The 24,534-nt window shown below is 23.4% G+C and overlaps 5 protein-coding genes across 5 annotated transcripts; 1 reads left to right on the top strand and 4 right to left on the bottom strand.

The window, feature by feature from the left end:
* Window positions 1-870: 870 nt before the first annotated feature.
* Window positions 871-2,776, top strand: OCT59_010978 (adenylosuccinase ade13; the record flags this gene model as incomplete). The annotated part of the gene is made up of 6 exons (XM_066136223.1): window positions 871-1,059; window positions 1,186-1,515; window positions 1,628-1,750; window positions 1,829-2,175; window positions 2,242-2,557; window positions 2,633-2,776. The coding sequence occupies 6 exons, from the start codon at window positions 871-873 to the stop codon at window positions 2,774-2,776; spliced, it is 1,449 nt and encodes a 482-aa protein (XP_066000871.1).
* OCT59_010977 (uncharacterized protein) lies at window positions 2,483-4,035 on the bottom strand. The gene is made up of 7 exons (XM_025314037.2): window positions 3,813-4,035; window positions 3,565-3,721; window positions 3,423-3,494; window positions 3,258-3,336; window positions 3,082-3,187; window positions 2,927-3,004; window positions 2,483-2,819 (listed from the first exon to the last, which is right to left on the bottom strand). The coding sequence occupies exons 1-7, from the start codon at window positions 3,967-3,969 to the stop codon at window positions 2,812-2,814; spliced, it is 657 nt and encodes a 218-aa protein (XP_025186155.1). The 5' UTR covers window positions 3,970-4,035; the 3' UTR covers window positions 2,483-2,811.
* Window positions 4,036-4,177: 142 nt separating this feature from the next.
* On the bottom strand, window positions 4,178-5,466 carry OCT59_010976 (uncharacterized protein). Its single transcript, XM_025314038.2, has 3 exons — window positions 5,065-5,466; window positions 4,865-4,981; window positions 4,178-4,795 (listed from the first exon to the last, which is right to left on the bottom strand). The coding sequence occupies exons 1-3, from the start codon at window positions 5,352-5,354 to the stop codon at window positions 4,210-4,212; spliced, it is 993 nt and encodes a 330-aa protein (XP_025186156.1). The 5' UTR covers window positions 5,355-5,466; the 3' UTR covers window positions 4,178-4,209.
* A 6,491-nt stretch (window positions 5,467-11,957) lies between these two features.
* Window positions 11,958-14,200, bottom strand: OCT59_010975 (uncharacterized protein; the record flags this gene model as incomplete). The annotated part of the gene is made up of 2 exons (XM_025310098.1): window positions 11,958-13,726; window positions 13,801-14,200. The coding sequence occupies 2 exons, from the start codon at window positions 14,198-14,200 to the stop codon at window positions 11,958-11,960; spliced, it is 2,169 nt and encodes a 722-aa protein (XP_025186157.1).
* A 425-nt stretch (window positions 14,201-14,625) lies between these two features.
* OCT59_010974 (uncharacterized protein) lies at window positions 14,626-14,925 on the bottom strand (the record flags this gene model as incomplete). Its single annotated transcript, XM_066136222.1, has 1 exon — window positions 14,626-14,925. The coding sequence occupies one exon, from the start codon at window positions 14,923-14,925 to the stop codon at window positions 14,626-14,628; it is 300 nt and encodes a 99-aa protein (XP_066000870.1).
* Between the last annotated feature and the right edge of the window lie 9,609 nt (window positions 14,926-24,534).

Raw genomic sequence — 24,534 nt, 5'->3', positions numbered from 1 at the left:
TATATAAAAGGCCAAGTTTAGATCAATGAAGACTATATACATATGTTTGATTATTATTTCTACGGTGTTGTATTTATATTGGATACCACTGTACAATTGTTTAAATCAACCAAATTTTTTAATTATTATTGTCCGGAACTATTTATATTTACTGTACTGAATTATTAACCCCGTTTTTGTTTCTGTCAATAGGTGTATTCACAAATTCAAAGGATTGGACTTGCTGGTCCTTTTTGGATAATTTATTCGTGTTCATAAATAATTAGGTTGGATTACATTATTGTTAAGTAAAAAAAGGTAAGGCGTCGATTCAACCAATTTTATTTCCATAGTATTGACTTAAGTATATATATCTTTGACCCACCTATCATTTGGGAAAGATTACTTTTTTTAGAAACCCTATTTGTCACACCCTTATTTGTCAGTTGTTACTTAGGGGTTTAGGATTAGTTATGCATGAAAGCTCTAATATGATGTCCGTATATTTGAATTTTATTCCCAGATAATTTCAAAAGGTGCAACTAAACACGAAACTTTTTAGACTTTAGTATATACGAAATATATCCATTTTATATTTTTTCCGAATCCTGAATCCTAACCCGAAACTTATATATTTTAAATATTAGCCATTTATTAAAACGGGATGTTCAAATATGGGACTAATTAAGAAAAACAATGAATATGGTTTATGGTTTGCACGAAAAAAAATTCTCCCGAGTATTTTATTGATTGGTTGGTGACATACCTCCGCAGTATAGTCCGAGTTATGATTATCTTTGATTATCTAATAATTATAGATATCTACCTAGATATCTAACAAAAAAATTATTTAAAAAATAAATTCTTTTATCTGTTAACAGTTAAACAACAATGTCGAAAACTAAATACGAAAGCCCTTTAACTTCAAGATATGGAAACTCAAAAATAGTCGGATTATTTTCACCGGCTAAAAAGTTTTCTACTTGGAGAGAACTTTGGTTAAACCTGGCTATAGCAGAAAAAGAATTAGGTATAGCTGGTATAACTGATGAGTCTATTGAAGAAATGAAAGCTCATTTGGTAAAAATAACACATATACTTTGCATATATACATAAAATTTTATTATTTCATTAAATTTTCTTTTTAATATTACAATTTTCTTTTTCAATATTACAATTTTTTTTTTAAAAAAAAAATTTTGATAGGAGTTGACTCCTGAAGATTTCAAAGCAGCCGAAGAAGAGGAGGAAAAAAGACGTCATGATGTCATGGCACATGTTCATGCTTTTGGTTTAGTAGCTCCAAAAGCCGCAGGAATCATTCACTTAGGAGCAACAAGTTGTTATGTTACTGACAATGGAGATTTAATCATATTAAAACAAGGTCTTAACTTATTATTGGAAAAATTAGCAGTAGTTATTAGTAGATTTAGTAATTTTGCTAAAAAATATAAAGATTTACCTACATTGGGATTCACACATTTTCAACCTGCCCAATTAACTACTGTTGGAAAGAGAGCTACTTTATGGATACAGGTTAATAAGTAAACCATATTTATTTTTTATTTATTTAATTAATTAAATTTTAACATTTCATCATAAAAAAAAAAATATGTTTATTTATTGATCAAAATTTAAGATATTATAGGAACTTTTATGGGATCTTCGCAATTTAACTCGTACTCGTGATGATCTTGGACTCCGTGGTGTTAAAGGTACCACAGGTACACAAGCATCATTTTTGGCTTTATTTGAAGGAGATCATGATAAAGTAAGTTTTTAACTTATTTTTATTATTTTTATTGATTTGTTGTCTTATTATGATTCTTATAATTTTTTTTTTAATTAGGTAGAAGCTCTAGATAAACGAGTTACAGAACTTTCTGGATTTAGTGAAGCATATCCGGTTACAGGACAAACTTATTCTCGTAAAATTGATGTTGATATCCTTAATGCTATCAGTTCTTTTGGATCAACGGCTCATAAGATTGCTACTGATCTAAGACTTTTAGCAAATCTTAAAGAAGTTGAAGAACCTTTTGAAAAAGATCAAATTGGAAGTTCTGCAATGGCTTATAAAAGAAATCCAATGCGTTGTGAAAGAGTCTGTAGTTTATCTAGACATTTAATGGTTCTTGCTCAAGATGCATTAATGACAAATAGTGTACAATGGTTTGAAAGGACATTGGATGATAGGTATATATTATTATTTCATATATTTATTTTATTATTTATTGGATGACATTAATTTTAATTATATAGCGCCAATCGTCGAATATCTCTTCCAGAAGCTTTCATGACAGCAGATATAGTATTAACTCTTTTACAAAATATTTCTGAGGGATTCGTTGTATATCCAAAAGTTATCGAACGTCACATAGCACAAGAACTTCCTTTTATGGCCACAGAAAATATTATTATGGCTATGGTTAAAAAGGGAGGTGATCGTCAACAATGTCATGAGGAAATTCGCATTCTGAGTCATGAAGCTGCAAAACAAGTTAAACAAGAAGGCAAGGAAAATGATTTAATTGATAGAATTAAGAAGACAGAATATTTCAAGCCAATTTATGATGAAGTAATTAAATTAATTAATATTTTCATGAACTTTAAATTCTTTTTAAAATGAATATTTATAATTTTTTTTTTCCAGCTTGATTCTCTCATGAGACCTACGACATTTATTGGTCGTGCTCCGCAACAAGTAGATAAATTCTTGATAGATTATGTAGAGCCAGCTTTAGAACCATACTCTGAGAAATTACAAGTTATCAAGGAAGCGGTTATAAAGGTCTAAATTATAACTCAAGAATAAGTAGAATAAGTCTAAATTTATTCTTCTGTAATAATTATAATTAAAAAAGTTAATTCAATATATACACATATATTCTGTTTAGAAGAACTATGAAATATACAATAAATTAAGTTATATTTAAGTTATATTTACTTTTAGATAGCCCTTGCTCTTGTTGTCTTTTACTGAGAAAATCTGATCTTCTTTCCAGAGTGCTCATTAATTTAGGTACTAAATACTCAGAATATATAATAAGAACGAATTCTGCTTCATTAATACCCTAAAAATCCTAAAAATATATAACTTACTAAGAATTCGCATTCTCTTAATTTCATTGACCACCGGAGCATTTTTAGCTATTACATTTTGTTGAATATCTGACTTATCTAATGGTTCGACGAGAGCATAAAGAGACTATAGTATATAGTATATTAAATATGTATGTTTAATGATATTAAGTTTATATAATAACGCGATTATTTACCTTGTAATGATCGCATTTCTCTTTGATAGCAATATATTCTTCTTGTAATTTGCGAACAGATGAACGTAATGGAGCGTATCTATTTAAAAAAAAAGCGCGTTTCAAAATACATAATACATCTTTTGTATTAAATTTATAATAACTTTATAACAATTTTTTTTTTACCTTTCAAATTGTTCTTCATCTATTTCATAATTTGAAACATATGGCCATTTTTCAGGGAATGATTCGATCCAACTATTATTATTTAAATAAATTAATCAATCAAGTAAAACGCGTCATAAACCGGTTTATCTATCTTTATTACCTTAAATCATCATAATTTTCTTTTATTTCAACTCTAACGCGTCCTTCTAAAGCATCTTTAAATTTTTGATCTCGAAGATATTGAAGTTGTTCAAGAATTTGACGAATTGATTGACGATTAAAGCTTTGTTTATGCTGTTTTTTATTATTCGTATTCACTATTAAAAAAAAATATATACATAATAAATTACTTTTTTTCAAAAAAAATACATATATATAATAAATTTTTTTTTAAAAAAAAATATATACATTTTGTTAAAACAGAATCAATAACGGATAATGGTATTTGATCTCTTGCTCTTTCAGCCTTAGACAACCATCTTTCTGAAGGTGTAAAATCTTGTTCAATTAATTTTATTTGTGATTCAATAAATGCTTGTTTACAATTATAATAATTTTGTTCCATTATGGTGAAGAAAGTGAAATGTGAAGAGTGACTGACTTGAAAGAGTGTGAGTGTAAAAGAAAAAAAAAAATTGACGCGAAATTTCGCGAAATCTAAAAACTATTTATAGTTGATTTGTTATGATGGAGTATCACTTGATCAGTTTATTATATTATTATTACCGTATTATTCACTATGTATTTTTTAAAATTATTTAAATATTATTTTTAACAAAAATATTATTTATTTATTAAAAAAGATTTATTTTTTTTTACGAGTACGTTGTTGAGCTTGATTATACGCTTGAACAAATTCATGATCATTTTGATGTAAATAATTATCCACCACCAATTTTTCCATCTTTTTTCTTAATTCAGATTGAGCATTTTGATCATTTTGAAAAGGATAAAAACCAGATCTTAATTGATTCTTAATTTCATCAGAAGCTATATTACATAAAATTTCAAAATTATGTAAATTAGAACGTATATCTTGAGTATTATCAGTAGGAAATAAAACTGGACCAACTTGTGAAAGAGCGATAAAAATTGTAATAAAAAGTTGTCTAAAAATTTTAATTCTTTCAAATATAATAAAATTTTGAAAAAGATAAGATAAAAATGAAGAATTTGATTGTGGATTTAAAATTAATGAAGTTTCAATACAAGCGATACCACAAAATACTATAAATCTCCAAAATCTACCAAATTGTCCTTTTCCTAATATATTTAAGATGAATAATATAAGTCCCGTTCCCAAATAAAATCCTGTGGAATAATTTCTTCCTAATAAAATATAATCCCTCTTCGTTTTACAATTAGTCCAATAATTAATATCAGGTCCAAATCTAAATAAAAAAATATATATAAATAATTAATTAATTAAATATGAATAATGATCGATATATTAGAATTACCTATCATAAGCGAATCGCTTTACTGGGTCATTAAGTGTATCATAAGCTTTACGCAATAATATAAAATTTGATTCAGCTTGTTGTTCCGAATTTCGATCAGGATGAAATACAAGTTGACTATACAAAAAAGAATAAAGGTTTTTTTTTAGATTCTTTTTTTTTTCCGAATGACAAAAGTATTATGAACAAAGTTCACTTACAGTTTCCTTAAATTTGATTTAAGTTCTTTAGAAGTAAAATCTTGATTAACACCAAGCAGATCGTAATAATTTGGCGGTATAGAATGAATCACTTCAACAATTGTATAGATTAAATATACAACAACAACAAAAATATAAATTCTTCTTTGATGTAATTTATGTTTTGGTTGGCCAGGTTTTGGTATATTTTCTCCAGCTCGATAAACAATTCTATAATATATATTTTGAATCCAATTTGTGACTAAACTTGGAAGAAAAGACCAACCAAAAAAACTTAACCAATCTGTCATTTTATTAGGTGAAACTAATAAGAATGAAAGAATGAATGAAAGGTAATATGATTTATGAAAACACTGAATAGTAAAAGTAAAACCTTTCTAAGGGAACTAAGGAAGTTAAGTTAAAGGGAATTAAAAGTAAGATCAGTTTGATCAGAATAACACGTTTAATCACGTGTTTGTGAGTAGGTCGCACCTACGTTTTGACGCAATTAAATTACCGGCAATACGGGCAATACAATAAACAAGAAATGACCATCAAAAAATCCATTCATTGTTAAAAAGACTAACCGGTAAAGCCGTAATTATATCGTTTTAGGAACGACATTGAAATATTTATATATTTATGATATCGGCATTTCCGTGTAAATTAAAGTAAGTAAATTAAGTCAGGAATCAATCACACGTGCAATGTGATAAAAGAAATGGCGTACTTTTTTTACAACCAACTTTGTCTCTATTGATGCGTACAATGTTTGTGATTAAATTATAATCTTTGCCCATAAATTAAAAAAGAAAGAAAATATATTTATCTTTCCTCTTTTTTTTTTTTCTTTTTCGAAAATTAAAGAAACGTGGTGTTACATTTGTAAAATGTCTTACAAAAAAAAAAACTTTTATAAAACAACAAATAAGTTGTGTAATCTGATTATTTATTTGTATATTTTTATTTTATTTAAGTTAAAGTTTATAGAAATAAAATTTTTCTTTTTGTTAAAAGTGTATCACATTTCATCATTTTTAAACTTTAATAAATAAATTAGGAAGGTTTATTAAATAATTTTTTTATCGTTTAATTTTAAATTTATGGTTTAATTAAAAATGTAAATATTTACTCACTCTTTAAGAGAAAGAAACACAAAGAAACCAAATATTTTAAATTCTTTCTTAAGAAAATTTTTATCTCACAAATTTCACAAATTAAAAACAATCTCCTAAAACAATCTCCTATCTATGTTACTATAATAATCTCTATCATTATCCTAAAAAATCATTCTATCATAATTTCCTGGTTTCATTTTTAAACAATGAAACCTTTTTTTGATCCAATCAATTATACGATTATACAATTATTGTTTTTTTCTTTACAAACCAATAATAAATATTTGGACTTTTTTTTTTTTTGACATCTTAAAAAAAATCAGATGCAAAATGTAAACATTTGCGAGCGGGCCGGGCACCACCGAAATACATGAATTTCCTAAATAAATATTTTTATATATATTTATATATTTATATATAATTAATTAATTACAAAAAAAAAATGAAACAAATCTAAAATTTTTTAGTTCTAAAATTCTTGTTCGTACGAACAACAAAAAAAAAATTCTTTCTTTTCTTTGTAATTTCTTTTTGATATCAGGTTTTTTTCATTGAAATTCCACTTTTGGACTTAATGGACATTAACGGATTATATTTATTATTAAAATTTGTGATTTAAGAAAAAATTTTTTGGTCCAGATTTTCAAATCACAATTTTGGGTCTTCGAATCACAATTTCGGGTCTGTTTCACGAGATACTAGTTTATATTCATTTTAAAAAAGAATTTTTAATTAAGGAAAAAAAATATATATATATAATTTTTTTTTTTAGATCATTTTAATTAAAATATGGTAAAACACGGTAAATTATTATAAATTAAAATAGTAAACACGGTAAATTATTTATCAATTAAAAGAATTAAAAGAGATTACTATAAATCATAATAAATTAATAATTTCTATATTTCTATATTTCGTTTTTCATAATTCATTATAATAAATTATATGTAAATAATAAATATAATCATTCTTTCTAAAATAATTTCGTTATCATAAAATAATTTTAATTTCGTTATCATTAATTAAAAATAGAAAATTTCATTCTTATAAATTATATAATCAATTATAAAATAATATTATAAAAATAATAAAATAATCATTCTTTATAAAAATAATTTCGTTATTATAAATTTAATTTCATTCTTTGTAAATTAAATACATTAAATAAAAATAAAAAAAATTAATTTCATTCTTTGTAAATTATAATATTTAATATTTCATTCTCGTAAATTATAATAATATTTCATTTTTGTAAATTATAATAATATTTCATTTTCGTAAATTATAATAATTTGATTCTAACTTAATTCTTATAAATTATAATAAAAATAATTTAATTATCATAAATAAATTTCGTTCTTATAATCGTTATTATAAAAATAATTCGTTATTATAAAGTTATTATTTATTACAAAGTTATTATAAAATAATTACGTTATTATAAAGTTATTATAAAAATAATTTCGTTAAATTATAATAAAATAATTTCGTTATTATAGCCGGACCGATTTATTTTGGGAATTTTATTTTGTAATAGTTTAGTGATATTATGTATCCTTTTCTTCAATCTAGTAAAATGTGTATTAACTCTTAAAAAAAAAATATATATATTTTAAATTATAATAAAATCATTTCGTTATTTTAAATTATAATATTTCGTTATTACAAATTATAATAAAAAAAAAAAATAATCATTCTTAAATCAATAAACAAATAATTTGTTTTTTTCATTCATTTTTTAGAACATTAAATCGATTCAAAATTTTGAAAACTTATTGTAAAATAATAATATCATTTTAAACTCAAAATTTGAAAACTTATTGTAAAAATGATAATATCATTTTAAACCTTATTTTATATTAAAAATTGATTCAATATTTTGAAAGCTTTATTGTAAATAAACATGTAAATAAACATCAAAAAATATTTATTTAGAATATTAATTCGATTTCAAAATTTTTTTAGAATATTAATTCGATTTCAAAAAAAAAAATTTTAGAATATCAAATCGATTCAAAAAAAAAAAATATATATTTTTAAAAAAACTTTAATAATACTTTTTTTCTTTCACAAAAAAAATATTAAATATTTTAAACTTTTTTTGTATTGTTCTTTATTAGTATATAATCATCTTTAAAGAAAAAAGACCTGTTGATTTGTTTTGCCAAGATTTTTGATCAAAACCCCCAACTTTTAATTTACACCGAGTTCCGGTATTATTTTAATACATTGAATTAACTTTAAGATTTTCTTGGCAATTTTTTTCTAATTAGGCGTAAATAATTATAATAAAAAGTATATATTACAATAAAGTATAAAGAATATTGTATATTAATATATTTGTATATTTGTATATAGAGTACATTAGAGTATAATATCTGATATAGAGTACATAAAGTGTATAAAGTATAAAGTATTTCTATATAGAGTAGAGTAATACCTATTTAGAGTACATTACCTATATGGAGTACACGTTATCCACCTTTATAGAAAGTACACCTATACCATACCTATATAATAGCATATAGTATATAATAGTATATAATAGTATAATAGTATATCAATCGTTTATATCAATGATGAAATGTTTTTTTTTTATATAATCAATTTGTTTTAAGTATATAACACATATAACACTTGAAACATTTCCTTTAAACATTAATGCAGTTTTAAAAAAAAAGTTTCCTTTCTTTAAAAAAAAGTTTTTCCATAATAAAAAAAAAAAACTTTTTTAATACTTTGTAAAACTAAAATATTTTTTATGCAAATAATTTAAAAATATTTTAGATATTCGATTCTCAAAAATATATTAATTTCTTTATACGCGGTAGATCCTATAAATAAATTCTAGAAAGTTTATTAGAGTAACGCACATGATTTTTTTTAAAAAAAAATTGAAGTTAAAAAAAAATTGAAGTATGTTCAATTTATGCAAATAGATGATAAAAAAATACCACGGGTTAACAAGAAAAAACAAATATTAATGCATCATCTCTATTTTGTAATCGATTAACGTAATCAATTTATTATTTCTTTTCGAAATTATCACACAATTTTCTTACTTTCCCCTTATCTTCAATCATGAAAATCTCTAACCAAATTATAGTAAAAATTACAAAGAAAGATCGATAAAGAAAAATAGATCAACAAAATTCGTTAAGTTTACCTTGATTTACTGTAAATCTTTCAATTGAAACAAGGAGCTTATTTTGACTAAAAAAAGATTACAGTAAAAAGGTTTGGCGTTACATTTATGAGAATTGAAAAAAAAAAAAATGATTATCTTTGATATACTTTATACATTTTTAGTTTCTATTCAAAAAATCGATAAAAAAAAACATATTGTCGTACATTAATTAATAGAATGAACTCTCTTGGGTTTAGTGAACTTGATGATCACGAGCCTTTGTACTAAAAAAAAATCATACGATTTTAAGAATAAAGGGTCGGTATTACTAAAGTTTTTTTTTTTCAAAAAAAGTTCAATAATAATGAAGTCTTTTATCAGAATGAGGAATTGAAACCATTTACCCTTTAGTAGAATATAATAAAGAAAAACCCTATTACGACAATTTGTCGATCTTATATGACGTTTGTGACGTATCAATAGTGCACCCCAATATCCACTGTTATAATGACCCGAAAAATATTATGTACCTGTAGACTGTGATATAGAATAGTAATTAGGAAAAATTTCAACGAATTACATTACAAATTACCTGTGTATATAGAAGTAATAGAACAATAATTGGAAAATTTGTGTTATAAGGATATAGTAATTAGGAAAATTCTACGAATTACGATCCTTACAATGTTATATTACCTTACAATGTTATAGGATAGTAACTAGGAAAATTCTATTATCTTGCGAATGATATAGGACGAATGATATAGGACGAATTACGATTTATCTTACAAATTTATCTTTGATATAGAAGTAATAATTATAAAAAAAAAAATTCAACAAATTACAATTATCTTACGAATAGTAATTAAGAAAAAATTCAACGAATTACAATTATCTAATTCAAATTATCTAATTCACAAGTAATATTAAGTACATTTTTTTAATATATTTAAATATATTAAAACATATTAAATCATATTAAAATAAATAATTAACTGATCATAATAATATTAAAATTGATCATATTAAAAAAAAAACAATATTAAAACTTATTAAAATTATAATATAATATGTATTTAATATGTTTTTTATTTTCTTAAGTTGTTTTCTATTTAATATATTTAATATATTTAATAAATTATAATGAGACACATGACTTAATGTTGCTTTTTTTTTTTTATATTAAAAGAGACTAATTTTGGTAAATTTTATTTCAAATTTAGTTTCCAAATTTTATTCTTTAAATCAGATTTGCATCTAACATGCATTAAATATCATGATTGGCTTATATATTAACAAAAGATATAACAACAGAAACAAGTTAACATGTTAATGTGATATCATTTTATGCAATATTTAAAAGGCTTTTTTTTTTTAAAAAAAAAAAAAAAATTATGTACGTTTGACGTGGGACCTTCTTTCGAATTAATAAAATGCAATGATTTTTTTTTTTCATATTAATAATATTAATAATCAAAAAAAGTAAATTAAAAATTTTCTTTTAGAAATCTGCAAAGAATTATATGAACGTGTGGAGAGATTTGTGTTACATTGTTGCATTTAAAAAGCAAACAATAAAACTTGCTTGTGCATTGCATGCATATAGCGACATTTAAAACTTTATGGACGCAGGAAAAAAAAAGGGAAATATTTTTTTTTTTTATAACAATGTGGGGTAAATTTTGAACTCAATAATCACATTTAATTGCTTGAACAAAAAAAAAAATGCAGATATGTAATTGCATAAAAAGAGAACAATAATTCAGAAACAAAATGGTCTGATTACAGATAATTTTTACGTAAAGTTTTTACGTAAAAAAAAAAAAAAAAGTTTACAACATGAACACAAAAATGAACTTTACACAAAAAAGTCGTAATCAAATTTGTTTTTAAAAAACAAATAATTAGTACAGTAAAAAGGTTGTTATTGTATTATATTATTTTGAACAAAGAAATCAAAAAAATATAGTTTTTTTTTTCTTTTTTTATTACCAAATAGAAAAATAATTATGTAAGATGCAAAAACCTGATAAAAAATTAAAAATTTTTTTTTTATTTTTGTAAGATTTTTTTTTTCGTTTTTGTTGATTATTATTATTATTATTATTATATGAGTGAATTACACAAGAATGATGTAAATAAAAAACAAAGGCGGAGAAAGGAAAATTAAAGAAATTTACAAGTAATAAAGTAATAAAATAATAAAAAAAAAAAACTGGAAAATAATAATAATAATAACAAATAGAATAAAATTATTAAAAAGATAAATTATTTTACATTTACGAAAATCTAGATTAAGTTACTACTACTATACAAGAAGTAAGATTTTCGTCATTCCTTATCAGAAATTAAAATAAATTAAAAAACCTCTTCACACTTTCACCAAAATAATATTAATTATAATGTAAAAAAAAAAACCAATGTCCGAATTAGAATTACATTAATTACATTTTTTTTTCGTTGCGTGAAAGTAATGTAATATGATGAGTTCCGGCCCTTTTTTTCCCAATTATGTAAATATTGTATTAATAATTCACGCTCCAGAGCGCAATAAAAAAAAAAAATGAAAAAAAAATTATGAAAAAAAAATTATTAAAAAAAAAAAAATATTAAAAAATAATAAAAAAAAAAAATAATTTTTTTTTTTTTAAAGAAATAATAAATTATTAATTATTATACCAAACGTTTAAATCTTCATGATTCTGTGAAGCAACAATTATAGGATCTACCACAGAATTAACAGGGGAACCAGCATTACTTTGTGAAAATTGATTTTCAATTGATGCCGGTGACCCATGATCTGGTGATTGGTGTCCAGTAGGTGAGTTAGCTGTCGAAGATGTACTTATGCTAAGTGGACTAATTCCGCCATTTGGTGTCCACATTTGACTCGCTGTCGTTGGTATTTGATTCCATACATATAAAGAATTTGCATCCCAAAATGTTCCACCAGGATTTAAAGTAGTACCGTTAATATCAATTTGTTTTGAATTACCTAAAGGCATTATTGGATTAGGTACAGTTATAGGAGCGTTAAGTCCAGATGATGTCATTGGAATTTGACCAAGTTGACTCGATAACAAGGTATTTTCATCCAAAGTAGGTTGTGTTGACATAAAATCAAACCCTAATTGTTCAGTTTCAGGTGTGAATGTATGTTGTTCAGATTGAGGATCATTTGTTAATATGTACAATGGTCTTTCATGAAATTGTGGTGGTGAAGTATTTTGTGGATAATGTGAAAAATTTTCAGGTAAACTATTTGAAAGTAATTGTTGATTAGTTTCAACAGTTTTTAAGTTTAAGTCACTATTTGGAGTAGTTGAACGTCTTTTATTTATAGGTGGTCTACATGATCTTCCATTCATAGGTGTCATATGATTTGGTGAATTAGGATTTGAACCTGGATGAAATAACATTGTAACTGTTGATTGTCGTGCTTGTTGAGCTGAAAAAGCCGCTTCTAAATTATGAACTTTATCTCTAAGGTCCCATGCTGCACTATGTTCAACACAAACTTTAAGAACTCCCAAAGTTCTTAATAAATGATCATGAGCTAACCTTGATATTCTAAGATCATGAGATGACATATTTACTAAATGAATCATTGAAGCTGCAACTAAACAATAAACTCCATAATTTCCTCCACGAATTGGATATTGAAATACGATTGGACCCCAATGTTCAAACATCTTTTGAGCAATTTGAGATATATTATTAGCTGATAAGGTACACATATTTAAATGTTGAGAATTTTGTGATCCTTTAATATTATCTAAACTTGTAATATATGGTCTGTGAAGTAATATTACTACAGTATGATATAAAATATTGATGAAACCAGCGAAATGTGATGAAGGAGTTTGTGGAAGAGAATTAGGACTAGCTTCAATTTCTTGTTGACATCTAAGTTTTGGTGGAAGTGCATGTAACCAAGCTTCTAATGCATTATCAAGAATTTGTAATTTTGGATTAGCTGACCATGCTTGTAATGGAGCACCAGCACCTGCAGGTGCTATTACTGACATTACACTGGCGAGAATCTTTGTAAGTCGTACAAGGTGAACAAATTCGGTTTGAACTTGAAATTCTTGTTCATCATCATAATCATCTTTATGTGGAAGTTCAATATCAGTATTTGATAATGAAATGACAACATCTCTTCCTTGAGCACCACTCATGAATTGATCAAATAAGAAACAAATTTGCCATACACGTTTTCTACAAATCATATCTTCACGAGAAATATGTAAATTCCATTTATCAAAATTTTTATTTAAACCTAAATCTTGTGCCATCCTAATAATAACACCAAAATATAACCAACTTCTAAAAAAGAAACCAGATCTACGAATCCCCTCTTGAAATTTCAAAATTAAAATTTGTGCTTGTACGGTAGATAATCTTGGAGTATCTAAGAAATCATCCAATAGATCTAAGGGGAAAAAAAGGGAATTTAGTAAATTATGGCGCAACAATTTTTTATTTTTTTTTTTTGAAAAATTTTACCTTTAGCACGATTATAATAAATAAGTCCCGCAGTTTCAGGTTTCATGGGATCTAAACGAACATTTACATCATCAGAATATTTTGCACCCAAGGCGAATACGGAATAAACTAATAATGGTGAGAGAGGATTTGATTTGTCGCCAAAGCGTCTCAAAAACGAAGCCTTATGTAAAATTGGAATATAAGGATGAACATGGATAAAGTACAAGTTGATTAAATGGTTGGCCAATTCGGGTGACGGCGTGTAATCGTTTGAAGGAATTTGATGATATGGCAATGGAGGTTCGGTTAAGACGGACAATTCCGGTGGAGGATCTGAATCGCCATTTTTAAGCATTCGTCCTTCCATCGAGTAAATATAGTTAGCTCGACCAGTATAATCTATTTTCATTTGGCCCATGATATCTGTGAGCGTGTCAACATAATCGACGCTGTTTACTTTTTTTTTTTTTTTTTTTTTTTAAAAAAAAAACACGACCGGAGAATTTGGACGAGAATGGAGGGAGTAAAAAAAAAAAAAAAAAAATGTTTGGGGGAATTTGAAATGAAGCAAGAATAAGGAACAAGAATAAGAACAAGAATAAGAATAATGTAATAATAATTATAATAATAAAAAAAAAAAAAAGAAAGAAAAGAAATGAAATGAAATGAAATAAAAAGCAAAGAAAAGAAAAGGATAAGAGGGGAAAAAGGAAATTTTATTTATTAAAATTTAAAAAAAAAAGTATACTAACTATAGGGGAATATAATTTTTCATCATCCAAATCTCTAAATTATGTTTGATTTCACGCATTCACAGATATGAAAAAAAAATTTAAAAAAAATTTATGAATGGTTACCTTTTCTCCCTTGTTTAGAATCCTCTTCATCAAGTTTATTTAAAAGATTTTCGGATCGTTGTAATCTTTCATCCATTTGTTCTTGTTCAGTTTTCGGAGCAGTTCTCTTCATGGCCATATTTGAAAAGATACAATCAATCTTTAATTTTCTACAACTTGAACAAGGTGTTTGTGAGCCACCAGAGCCACCATCACATTTAACCTTTCTTCGACGACATGACTCGCATGCGCGTGTAACTTTTAATCGTTTATATCGGTGTAAGTCGTCAACAAAAACGTATTCCATGATGATTAAAAGATTAAAGATTATTAAAAAAAAAAAATAAGAAAGAAGAAACTAAATTTATTAAATAAGGAGATATGTTAAGAAAGGACCTTTTTTCTTTTAAAAGAAAAAAAGAAATGTCCAACGGTATTAATGTATCAAAATATTTTTAAATATAATATGAGAAAGATACAAAGATAAGGGAAGTTTTTTATGTTAAACAATATTTTTTTTTTAAACTAACGTTAAATTATTCAATCCCCTGTTTAAAAAAAAAGATTTATAATTATGGGAATAATAAAAAAAAAAATTTAATTTTTTTCTTTTTTTTTTCTTTTGTCTTCAAGGAAAGTAAAAAAAAAAAAAAAAAGACAAAAGGAATAAAAGTGGGATGAACGATAAATTGAAAAAAAAAAAGCCGAGAAAAAAATATATTTATATATATATATATTTTATGTAGATAAATATATATATGTGTGTATATAGTATATGATATGAAATGATGATTACTTCTTAAAAAGATTTCTTGGATCTCCTTTTTATCCTTTGTATATGAAAAAAATGAAAATCGAGCGCGACTTTTTTTTTTCAAATGAATTTGTTTTTGTTTTGTTTTTTCTTATTTTTTTTTTTATTTTTATTTTTTTTTTTTAAAAAAAAAACTGTATTTTTTTGGGGGGGAGGATGCGAAAAATGACATTTATATATTTTGAATTAATGTCATTTCGTTTTTTAATTTAATGAAAAAAAAAAAAAAAAAAAAATTTTTTTTTTTAATCAAATTTTTAAACACAATTAAACTTAAAAAAAACAATGTTGTACTGTATAACGTGGTCGTTAGTATACTATCTAATGTAGAAATTGAAATTAGACTTTTATAAAATAAAGTTTGATAATTTTTTTTTAAAATACTCCTTATAATAAAATACCCCTCATCAACACATGTTGAATAAGTGATTCAGTCATATCCCGCATATAATTACAAATAACTTATGCTGTGTCAATGAGATAATTTGATAATTTCAATAATTTGAATGTTTAAAATAAATATTACATTAAAAAATAAAATAAAATAAAATAAATAAATAAAAAAGTAAATATGTAAAATAAATAAATAAATAAAAAAGTATAAAGTAAATAAATAAATAAATAAAGCAATAAATATATAAATATATACATATACATATATATATATATAAATATATATATATGTATATAATTATAAATTTTTTTTTTTTTTTTTTTGTATATATTGTATTTGATAAGCTAAATAAAGTAGATATATATCTACTAACAGATATCACAAAATCTATCCTAATGTAGAATATTATATTAAAAGAACCAAATTTATCTATTCGTAATTCTTATAAAAGAGAAAAGAGAGAGAGAGAAAATGGTTAAATGATAAATAGCATACATATTATACTTGCTGCGAGATTTAAAAAATTTATGCTTCATGATGTCATATCGCATTTATTATATTAATATGGAGTGATATAATATAATTTTATTCTATCACACATCGAACTTTACATATGTTGAACATGCATGCGTCTCATATTAATATCAAACATTTAGAAAGATATTTTTCAAACGTCTCATAAAAGAAATCTAATAAATTAAAATATTTCTTATTATTTGAAAATGAAAAAATTACGCCACATTATTATAAATTTGGTTTCCATTTGAAGTACACGAAATAATAATAAAATACCATGTGTAAATAATTTCATTTATTGATTTTACCGTAAAAAGTGTAATAGAAGAGAACATAATTTATCGATTACCGGATTGATCTTTAAGAAAGAAACCAAAAATAGATTTTTTTAAACATTTAAAGAATTAAGAAAAATTTGAATAAATTGCAAATAAATTTAATTTTTTTTTTACCCTCCGAATTACGGCAGGATGATTAATTAAATTCCGAAGAATTATTATTTTTTTAGTTAATTTACTTTTAATAAATAATTCGAAATGGAAAGGACATGTTGTAAACCGTTTGATCGACAAATCATTGATCACGTATTTACTTTGAAATTAGAAATTAATTGATAATCTTTACCAAATTAGAATATGATAAATTATTTAAGATCATTCACATTAAAATAATGTAAGAGAAATTAACTATCTATTAAATGATGCCGAAATTTAATAATATTTCTACACGTAAATCAAGTTACACTTGGAAATATATTTTATTGAAAATTTGTAAACCTTTTGATCATTACTACAAAAGTTTTTTTGTTATTGTTTTCAAAAAAAAAAAAAATTTGAAACTGTTAAACTGTAGTTGTTGTTGTTGTTGTTGTTGTTGTTGTGTTAATGCGTCACCTTTAATTTTTTCTCACATCCCGATATATAATATATACATTCATGGAATCGACCAATTTTTTAGGTAATTTATTATGTAAGCTATTGTTTATATGTTTATTCCAACAATGTCTAAAAAATTTATTGATAATATCATTTTTTATCTTTTTTTGATATTTTAAATCTCGATTTTAATAATAAATCATTTAAAATTTAAAATTACAATAATAATAAATTATATAATAATCATATATCTTTTTATCGCAAATCTCGACAATAATAATTATATTTTTCTTTTCACTTTATTAAAAATATCTTTTGATATTGCAAATCTCGACAATAATAATAATAATCATAATATTAATCAAAAACCCTCAATCTACCTAAAAAAGGGTTTTCTTAAAATAAAATGTCTTTTAAGAAAAAAAATTTTTTCTTTTTCTTTTTTTCTTTTTAGTCAAACATTGTCTATTTAGTTTCAAACCTTCGACACCTATCAAATTTTGTATAACAATATCATAAAAAATTCCTTATTAGAATAAGTAATAAATATAGAATAAAAATAAAAATAAAAAATAAAAAATAAAAATAAAAATAAAATAAAATAAAATAAAATAAAATAAAATAATATTATATTATATAATATATAATATAATATAATATAATACAATATAATACAATATAATATAATATAATATAATATAATATAATATAATATAATATAATATAAATTATTTTTTACGAAAGAATAACGTTTCCATTATTCCGCCAAAAGCATCTACGACTTATGATAGTCCGTAGATTAAAAAAAGATCGATTAAAAAGAATGGCTTATTATTTACATGATAACTTATGGTAATTGCTTATTTAATCATTTAATCTTTGAAGAAAAAAAAAAGCAAGTAAATTTAAGCAAGTTTATATTCCAAAAAGAAAATTTTTAGCGAATTTTCTAATTATTTAATTGCATAATTATTTATGAAAAATAAATTTACTTCCGTTTCAATTTAAATCTGTTACCAAAATTTAAAAATAGTGAAACATTAAAATAAGACTTGATTTTTCTTTGTTATATGTATATCATTTTAATCTACGCGTTCTTTTTCTACTTTGGAAAATTACTTACCAATTTTGTAATCTGCTGAATTACAGAATTAGATTTTCAATGTACAATTTATTCAATACTCCCTCCAAGAAGTGTTAATAGTATGTGATGTATTGTCCTTGATTTGATTGGTAGAATAAATAATTTTTCATTAACCTTGTTCGGGTTCTTTTGTATCATGTATATTTCTGATCTTTTATATTTGGAAAACAAATCAAATAATCTAACCTGTTTTTATCCTTCTTGAAAAACTCCTTTTCCTGCTTATTTTTGATTCATTTTATATAAAAAAAAGAGAGATTATGTAATATTATATTTCTTAAAATGGTCATCAAAGAAAGTTTCGTCAATTGACGACATAAGCTTCCCTATTTATAATGTACCAATGAAAATAATTCATTTAAATGTATTTAAATGTGTAACTTAACGTCAACGTGAACTTTTGTTTTAAAACCCCGCACAAAAAATTAAAAATATTAGATAATAAACGCCAAAGTATCATCTAAATGATCTTGAACCATACCAAAAATATTCAATCTTACGATGTACAAAACACAAATCTTTTCTGAAAATGAAAAAATAAACATAGTAATTATTAGTTCTCTTACAGTTCTCCTAAAGTCTGTGCATATTTTTCACATTTGTAAAACTTTGATAACTTGTCATGATACTTGTTTAATATTATTGTATTTTTTATGTATATGGGAAATCTAACTTTTAAAACTTTATTTTTTTTATTTTTGATCATTTGTTTGATTTTAAAACTTTTTACGATAAAGTTCAACTCCGTAATCTTCTAGATAAGCTTATAAAGTAATGATTACATGATTAACTATGTTTTCTTAGCTAATCAATATATACTAATTGTATCACCCATGCGAACAATATTTAAATCCCTTGCTTCTTATTTATTTTCTTTTTCTTTTTTTTTTTCAGCTGATGAATTGCATTTTACTAATACAAATTTGTACTAAATTTCTTTCTTTGTACTGCGGTTAATAATTATCGATTCTTTTGTAGTAAAGAATTTCCGTAAAAAATTCTACTTTTAGGACTAAATTTATTTTTTTTTCACAATAATGAAAGAATACTTTTTAATCCTAGTTTTATCTTTTTTTTTTTTTTAAATGTGGAGAAAAAAAACCTGATGTGTTCTTTTAATCTTTTTAATCTTTTTAACCTTTTTTATCTTAATAATTCATTAAAGAATAATATATTCGAAAGTTCTTTTTACGTTCTTTTTTTTTTATTAAAATTATTATTAAAATTATTAAAAATTATTAAAATTTTTTTTATTCCTTTTTTTTTTTTTATTATTATTGAAATTTTTTAAAATATTTCACAATGTAATAAAGTCACATATATGTTTACTGTTTATTTTACTTTTTAGTACCTGTCAATATAATATAATTTATGTAAATATGTTTATTTGTTAAAAATGATACATATATTTTTTTTTTTTAGTTTTTTTATTTTTTTTATTTTTATTTTTATTTTCGCGGAAAACCCGAATAATTTTCATATGAAAATGGCCTTGAAAAATGAATTACACAGAAATAACATGTCAGCTGTGTATCAGCTGTGTATATGCATAGCAAATAAAAATTACTACCATAAGCATTTATGCAATGCATACATGGATTGCATTATCATTAAAAAAAAATTACATGACACTAAAATAGGGTTAAATCAATATTTTGAACTTAACCTTTTTTTATACTGGATTGATCTATTTTAAAAAGTTTCCTTTTTTAAATTGTTTACACAGTGTAAGGGTAATATTGTACGAACAATGTAAAAAAGAATCATTTAACATACAAAAAAAAAAAAAAAAAAAAAATTTTTATTTTACTGTTACCTCGAATTTTGTGTTGAACTTTATTTAAATCGTTCATAAATGACTTGCATTAAAAACGTGGCGTTGTTATTTAAGAACTCAATCATTTAAGATTAGAGAATGTACGCCAAATTAGTATCGATCATTAGAGAATGTACGCCAAACTAGTATCGAATCTAAGTTCTTTATATTATTCCATAATTGGATAATCTTAAAATCAAAAAAAAAAGAAACCTTATTTTTTTTTAACGCGTACACGTATCAATCAGGAGTTTCAGACCACGTGGTCATTGTGAGATTCTATAACTTGTTTAACTTGTTTTAATTCTGGCCGAAATTATAAATATTTAATAATTGATAAATCACGTGAGTATCTTAAATGCAAGATGATGATCCCTTATCTGATTTATCTGATTGTTTTTTTTATCATTGTACCCTACTATGGGAAAAAATTTTTGATAAGCTACACGATCGTGTTCAAAATTAAATTTTTTAATGTATTAGAAAAGAGAAAGTAAATCATGGATAACAAACCGGTAGTGTCCGTATTTTTTAATCTTATTCTGGTTACAAGTTTAACGGTTTAAACCTTTCACCATTTGAAAATTACCTTTTATATAATTTTTTTTTAAAAAAAAATAAAAAGAGATAAAGGGACAATAAAAAAAATTTCTAATATTCAAAAATTATTACTAGTATTTAGTGACAGCATGTGGATATATCAAATTTCCAAAAAAAACAAAAGATCTGTAAATAATATATATATATTTTTATATACTATAAATTTCTTTTTTTTTCTACCCCTTAATTTATTTAATTTTAGCGTATGATATGTATGATATATGATTTCATTAATTTACATTTAATAAATCATTTCATTTATGCAATATTTTTTTTTTTGCATTCTTTTAATTTCTTTAAATCCTCAAATTAGCGCGTATTTTGAAATTCTTATTCTGTTGAATTGTTGATCCATAACATTTCGGCACTAAATTATGCCTATCACATAATGAAATGATGTTCAATCGATATACTTAAAATAATTATCATGTAATCAATCAATTAATATTGTATAAAAATTTTAGCCAATTAAATTATAATTAATCGATTTAAAGTTACGTCATTTTATCATTCTCCCACGTTTTAAGATTTTTTTTTTTAAAAGTTCTTTCTTTTTAAATTAAGGAGTTACAATTTCTTTTAAAAAAAAAAAAATTTCAAATGATTAACAGCTGAAAAGTCACCTTAAAAAGGTTTATCTATATTATCATGCTTTCATTATCATTAAAAAAAGTAATATTAAATTTTATTTTTTATCTTTTAATTTATTTAAACTTTTTTTTTAAAGGGCCTTGAAAATCCACATCACTTAAAATGATTGCTCTTTTTTTTAAAAAAAAAAATGTTTCAAACATAATGAATGAATGAATGAATGAATTCTCATGGTTTTAGATAGATATCGAATTATTAGTTATTACTAATTGTAATACATGTTTCATATGTTTTTAATATTTAATGTTCATGATATCAATTGATTAAACCCTTTTGTTTCGTATCAAATGAACCCCTAAACCATGCAGAAAGGTAAAATCATGAGATATATATTTATTGATCTTAAAATGATTAGAATTATTCGATATTAAAGTTTTAGGCCTTTTTTAGATAACCACTTGAATATGATACAGAAAAATAAATCGGATACTTTGGATTATAAAACTTAAAAAAAATTGCCATTATAATGGGTTCAATTTAATTAATAATTACACCCTACTCGATCATGTAAGCATTACGTAACACGAATATAATCATGAATTAATTAAATTATATCTGGTGTTTTTTTTTCAGCCCGCAGAACAATATTTAATAAAAAATACTAGTATTTCTCCTATTCTATATCTAATGCATTAACTATAACTCCATCAGCTAACATTACCCCATATGTGAACTGCAGGTTGATCATTAAATAAATTTCAGCCACTTTATTCATTTTTATTCATTTTTATTTTGGTTGGTTCACTTACAAATAAATAAATGTTTCACCTCCAGGGTCGTTTCACTGACAAACGTTTCACTCCCAGGGTAATTCACCGACAATGATAGTTGCTCATTTTGTCAATGCAATACTATTTTTAATTTTTTTAATTTTAAATATTTTATTTTATATATTTATTTAACTATAAAGTACAATGAATAGTCGATAATCCATGAAAATTTACAAGCTATACTCCTTATAATGTGATAAATAAATCATTAAAAGTTATACAATTACTATTAATGTATTATTTATTAAGTATTTAAAAGGTTAAGCAGACTAATTCTGATTGATTAGATAAAGATAAATTCGAAAAGAATACAAATAAAATATATTTATACAAAAAAGATGTAAAAAGTTGATATCAGTTTTGATTATTATAATACAAAAAAATTATTTTAACTGTGCATTAAAAGAAAAAAGAAAAATATTTTTTATATTTTATAGTAAATTAAAATATAATTCCAATTAAATATAAGTATAACATTTACTCAGTAAAGAAAAATAAACTATTATAAAAAATACTTTTAAGAATTAAGTTAAAATGATTGTAAATTATATTATAAATTATATACAATTCCATTAAAAAAATTAATAACTTCAATTATTATAAACTGTTATTTAAACTTGAACTTTTTCATACTACTAAAATTATTTTAAACTATAATTAAAATCCCAAATTCAATTATGACATTCCAAATTATTTTAGCATTCTATATATAATCTCAAATTCAATTATGACATTCCAAATTATTTTAGCATTCTATATAATAAACTTCAAATTATTTAAGCATTCTACATAATAAACTTCAAATTCAATTATGGTATTCCAAATTATTTTAGCATTTTATATAATAAATCCAGTTGCATGTGACTTCATAGTCTATCAGTAATTTCATAATATAATAGTAATTTCATAGTCTGTTAGCAACTTCATAATATAATGGTAACTTCATAATATAATAGTAACTTTATAGCCTATCAATAACTTTATAATATAATGGTTTTATAACCTAATTACATAATCTGATGGTAATTTTATAACCTAATATCATGATCTGATTGTAACTTTATGATCTATTCAGTTTATTCTTTGAGTAGCTTCTTTGCATTTATAATATTATTTTAATCTTTTTCTGTATAATATGATAGTGATTTCATAATCTAATGGTGACTGGTAATGCTTTAATTTAATGATGATGTTATAATCTAATAGTGACTGCTTTCTTCTTGTTCTTAATCTGTTTACATAATAAATTCTATATTGCTAGTACTGGTTTTTCAGTTTTCTTTAAATGTCTAGTTTTATAATAAAAGTGCTGGCCTCTATACTAATTTGATAGTTTGATTACCAGTTCTATGTTAAGAATATGTATCTATTTGGTTGCTTTTAAAATGTCAAAATATTATAAAAAAGAATGACAGGTGGTGCAGTAATTTGATGTAAATATGCAATTAATTTTAATCAGCATTATAACATAATTTCTGGCTAATCTTTAGGACATATAATTTGAAAATAATCCAAGTTGATGTTATAGTAGTAACTTGTTAATATCTAAAACTAGTGATACCTGGCTAAACTTTTTTTGCCAAAAATTTTGGTTTCGTCACCAGCTAGTTTCAGTTTCGTTATTGACTAAAGTTGCTTGCCGAAACCTTCTTAATAACTGCCGAAACCTATACGGAAAATGGCGAAACTATATTAAATCATATTAAAAATCCTGCCAAAACTATAGTAAACATATAGTAAAATCTTGCCGAAATTTATCGCAGGATTTTGGAGAGGTTTTGGCAAGCAACCTTATCATTGACTAAACTATATAGTAATATTTTTTAAGTTTAAATTTTATTTATATAAAATTATAATTTTATTATAAAAATATATTAAATTATATTATACATAAAATAGTTTTATAAATTCCTTTAAAAAATATTATATTTTAATATAAATTTATTATTATTTTTTTTTTATAAGTAATTATTATAATTAAAAATCCATGGAAATCTATAAAAAATCTATGGAAATACTATGGAATATTGAATTTTGGCATTTTGTCTTTTAATTTTAAATGTCTAAACTATTTCGGTTTAGTCAAATGACTAAATATTTTGGTTTCACCCAAGATCTCTACCTAAAACTCTTCTAAAACTCTTCTGAAATTGTTATAAAACTAATAAGAAGTCAAAGAAGTTCTATTAGTTTACCAGTTTTAAGCCAGCTTGAATATTAAAATATTATGCTAAAATTCTGATTAGAATTATGAAACAATGCTGATTGAAATTAAACAAAATTTTATTACACCTTATTGCATAAATTATATTCCTTACCAGTTGAAGAAATCTTTC

Source organism: Rhizophagus irregularis, chromosome 19 (genome assembly GCF_026210795.1).
Source record: "Rhizophagus irregularis chromosome 19, complete sequence".
Lineage (NCBI taxonomy): Eukaryota > Fungi > Glomeromycota > Glomeromycetes > Glomerales > Glomeraceae > Rhizophagus > Rhizophagus irregularis.
This window is presented reverse-complemented; position numbering and strand designations above follow the sequence as displayed.

Excerpts from the sequence above, each read along its gene's own strand:
- OCT59_010977 (XM_025314037.2), bottom strand. The coding sequence starts at position 3,969 with ATGGAACAAAATTATTATAATTGTAAACAAGCATTTATTGAATCACAA. Across the intron at positions 3,495-3,564 it reads GAAAATTATGATGATTTAAG|TTGGATCGAATCATTCCCTG; the intron begins GTAATAAAGATA and ends AAATAATAATAG. Across the intron at positions 3,188-3,257 it reads AGAAATGCGATCATTACAAG|TCTCTTTATGCTCTCGTCGA; the intron begins GTAAATAATCGC and ends TATATACTATAG.
- OCT59_010976 (XM_025314038.2), bottom strand. The coding sequence starts at position 5,354 with ATGACAGATTGGTTAAGTTTTTTTGGTTGGTCTTTTCTTCCAAGTTTA. Across the intron at positions 4,982-5,064 it reads AAATCAAATTTAAGGAAACT|TCAACTTGTATTTCATCCTG; the intron begins GTAAGTGAACTT and ends TTTTTTGTATAG. Across the intron at positions 4,796-4,864 it reads AAGCGATTCGCTTATGATAG|ATTTGGACCTGATATTAATT; the intron begins GTAATTCTAATA and ends TTTTTTATTTAG.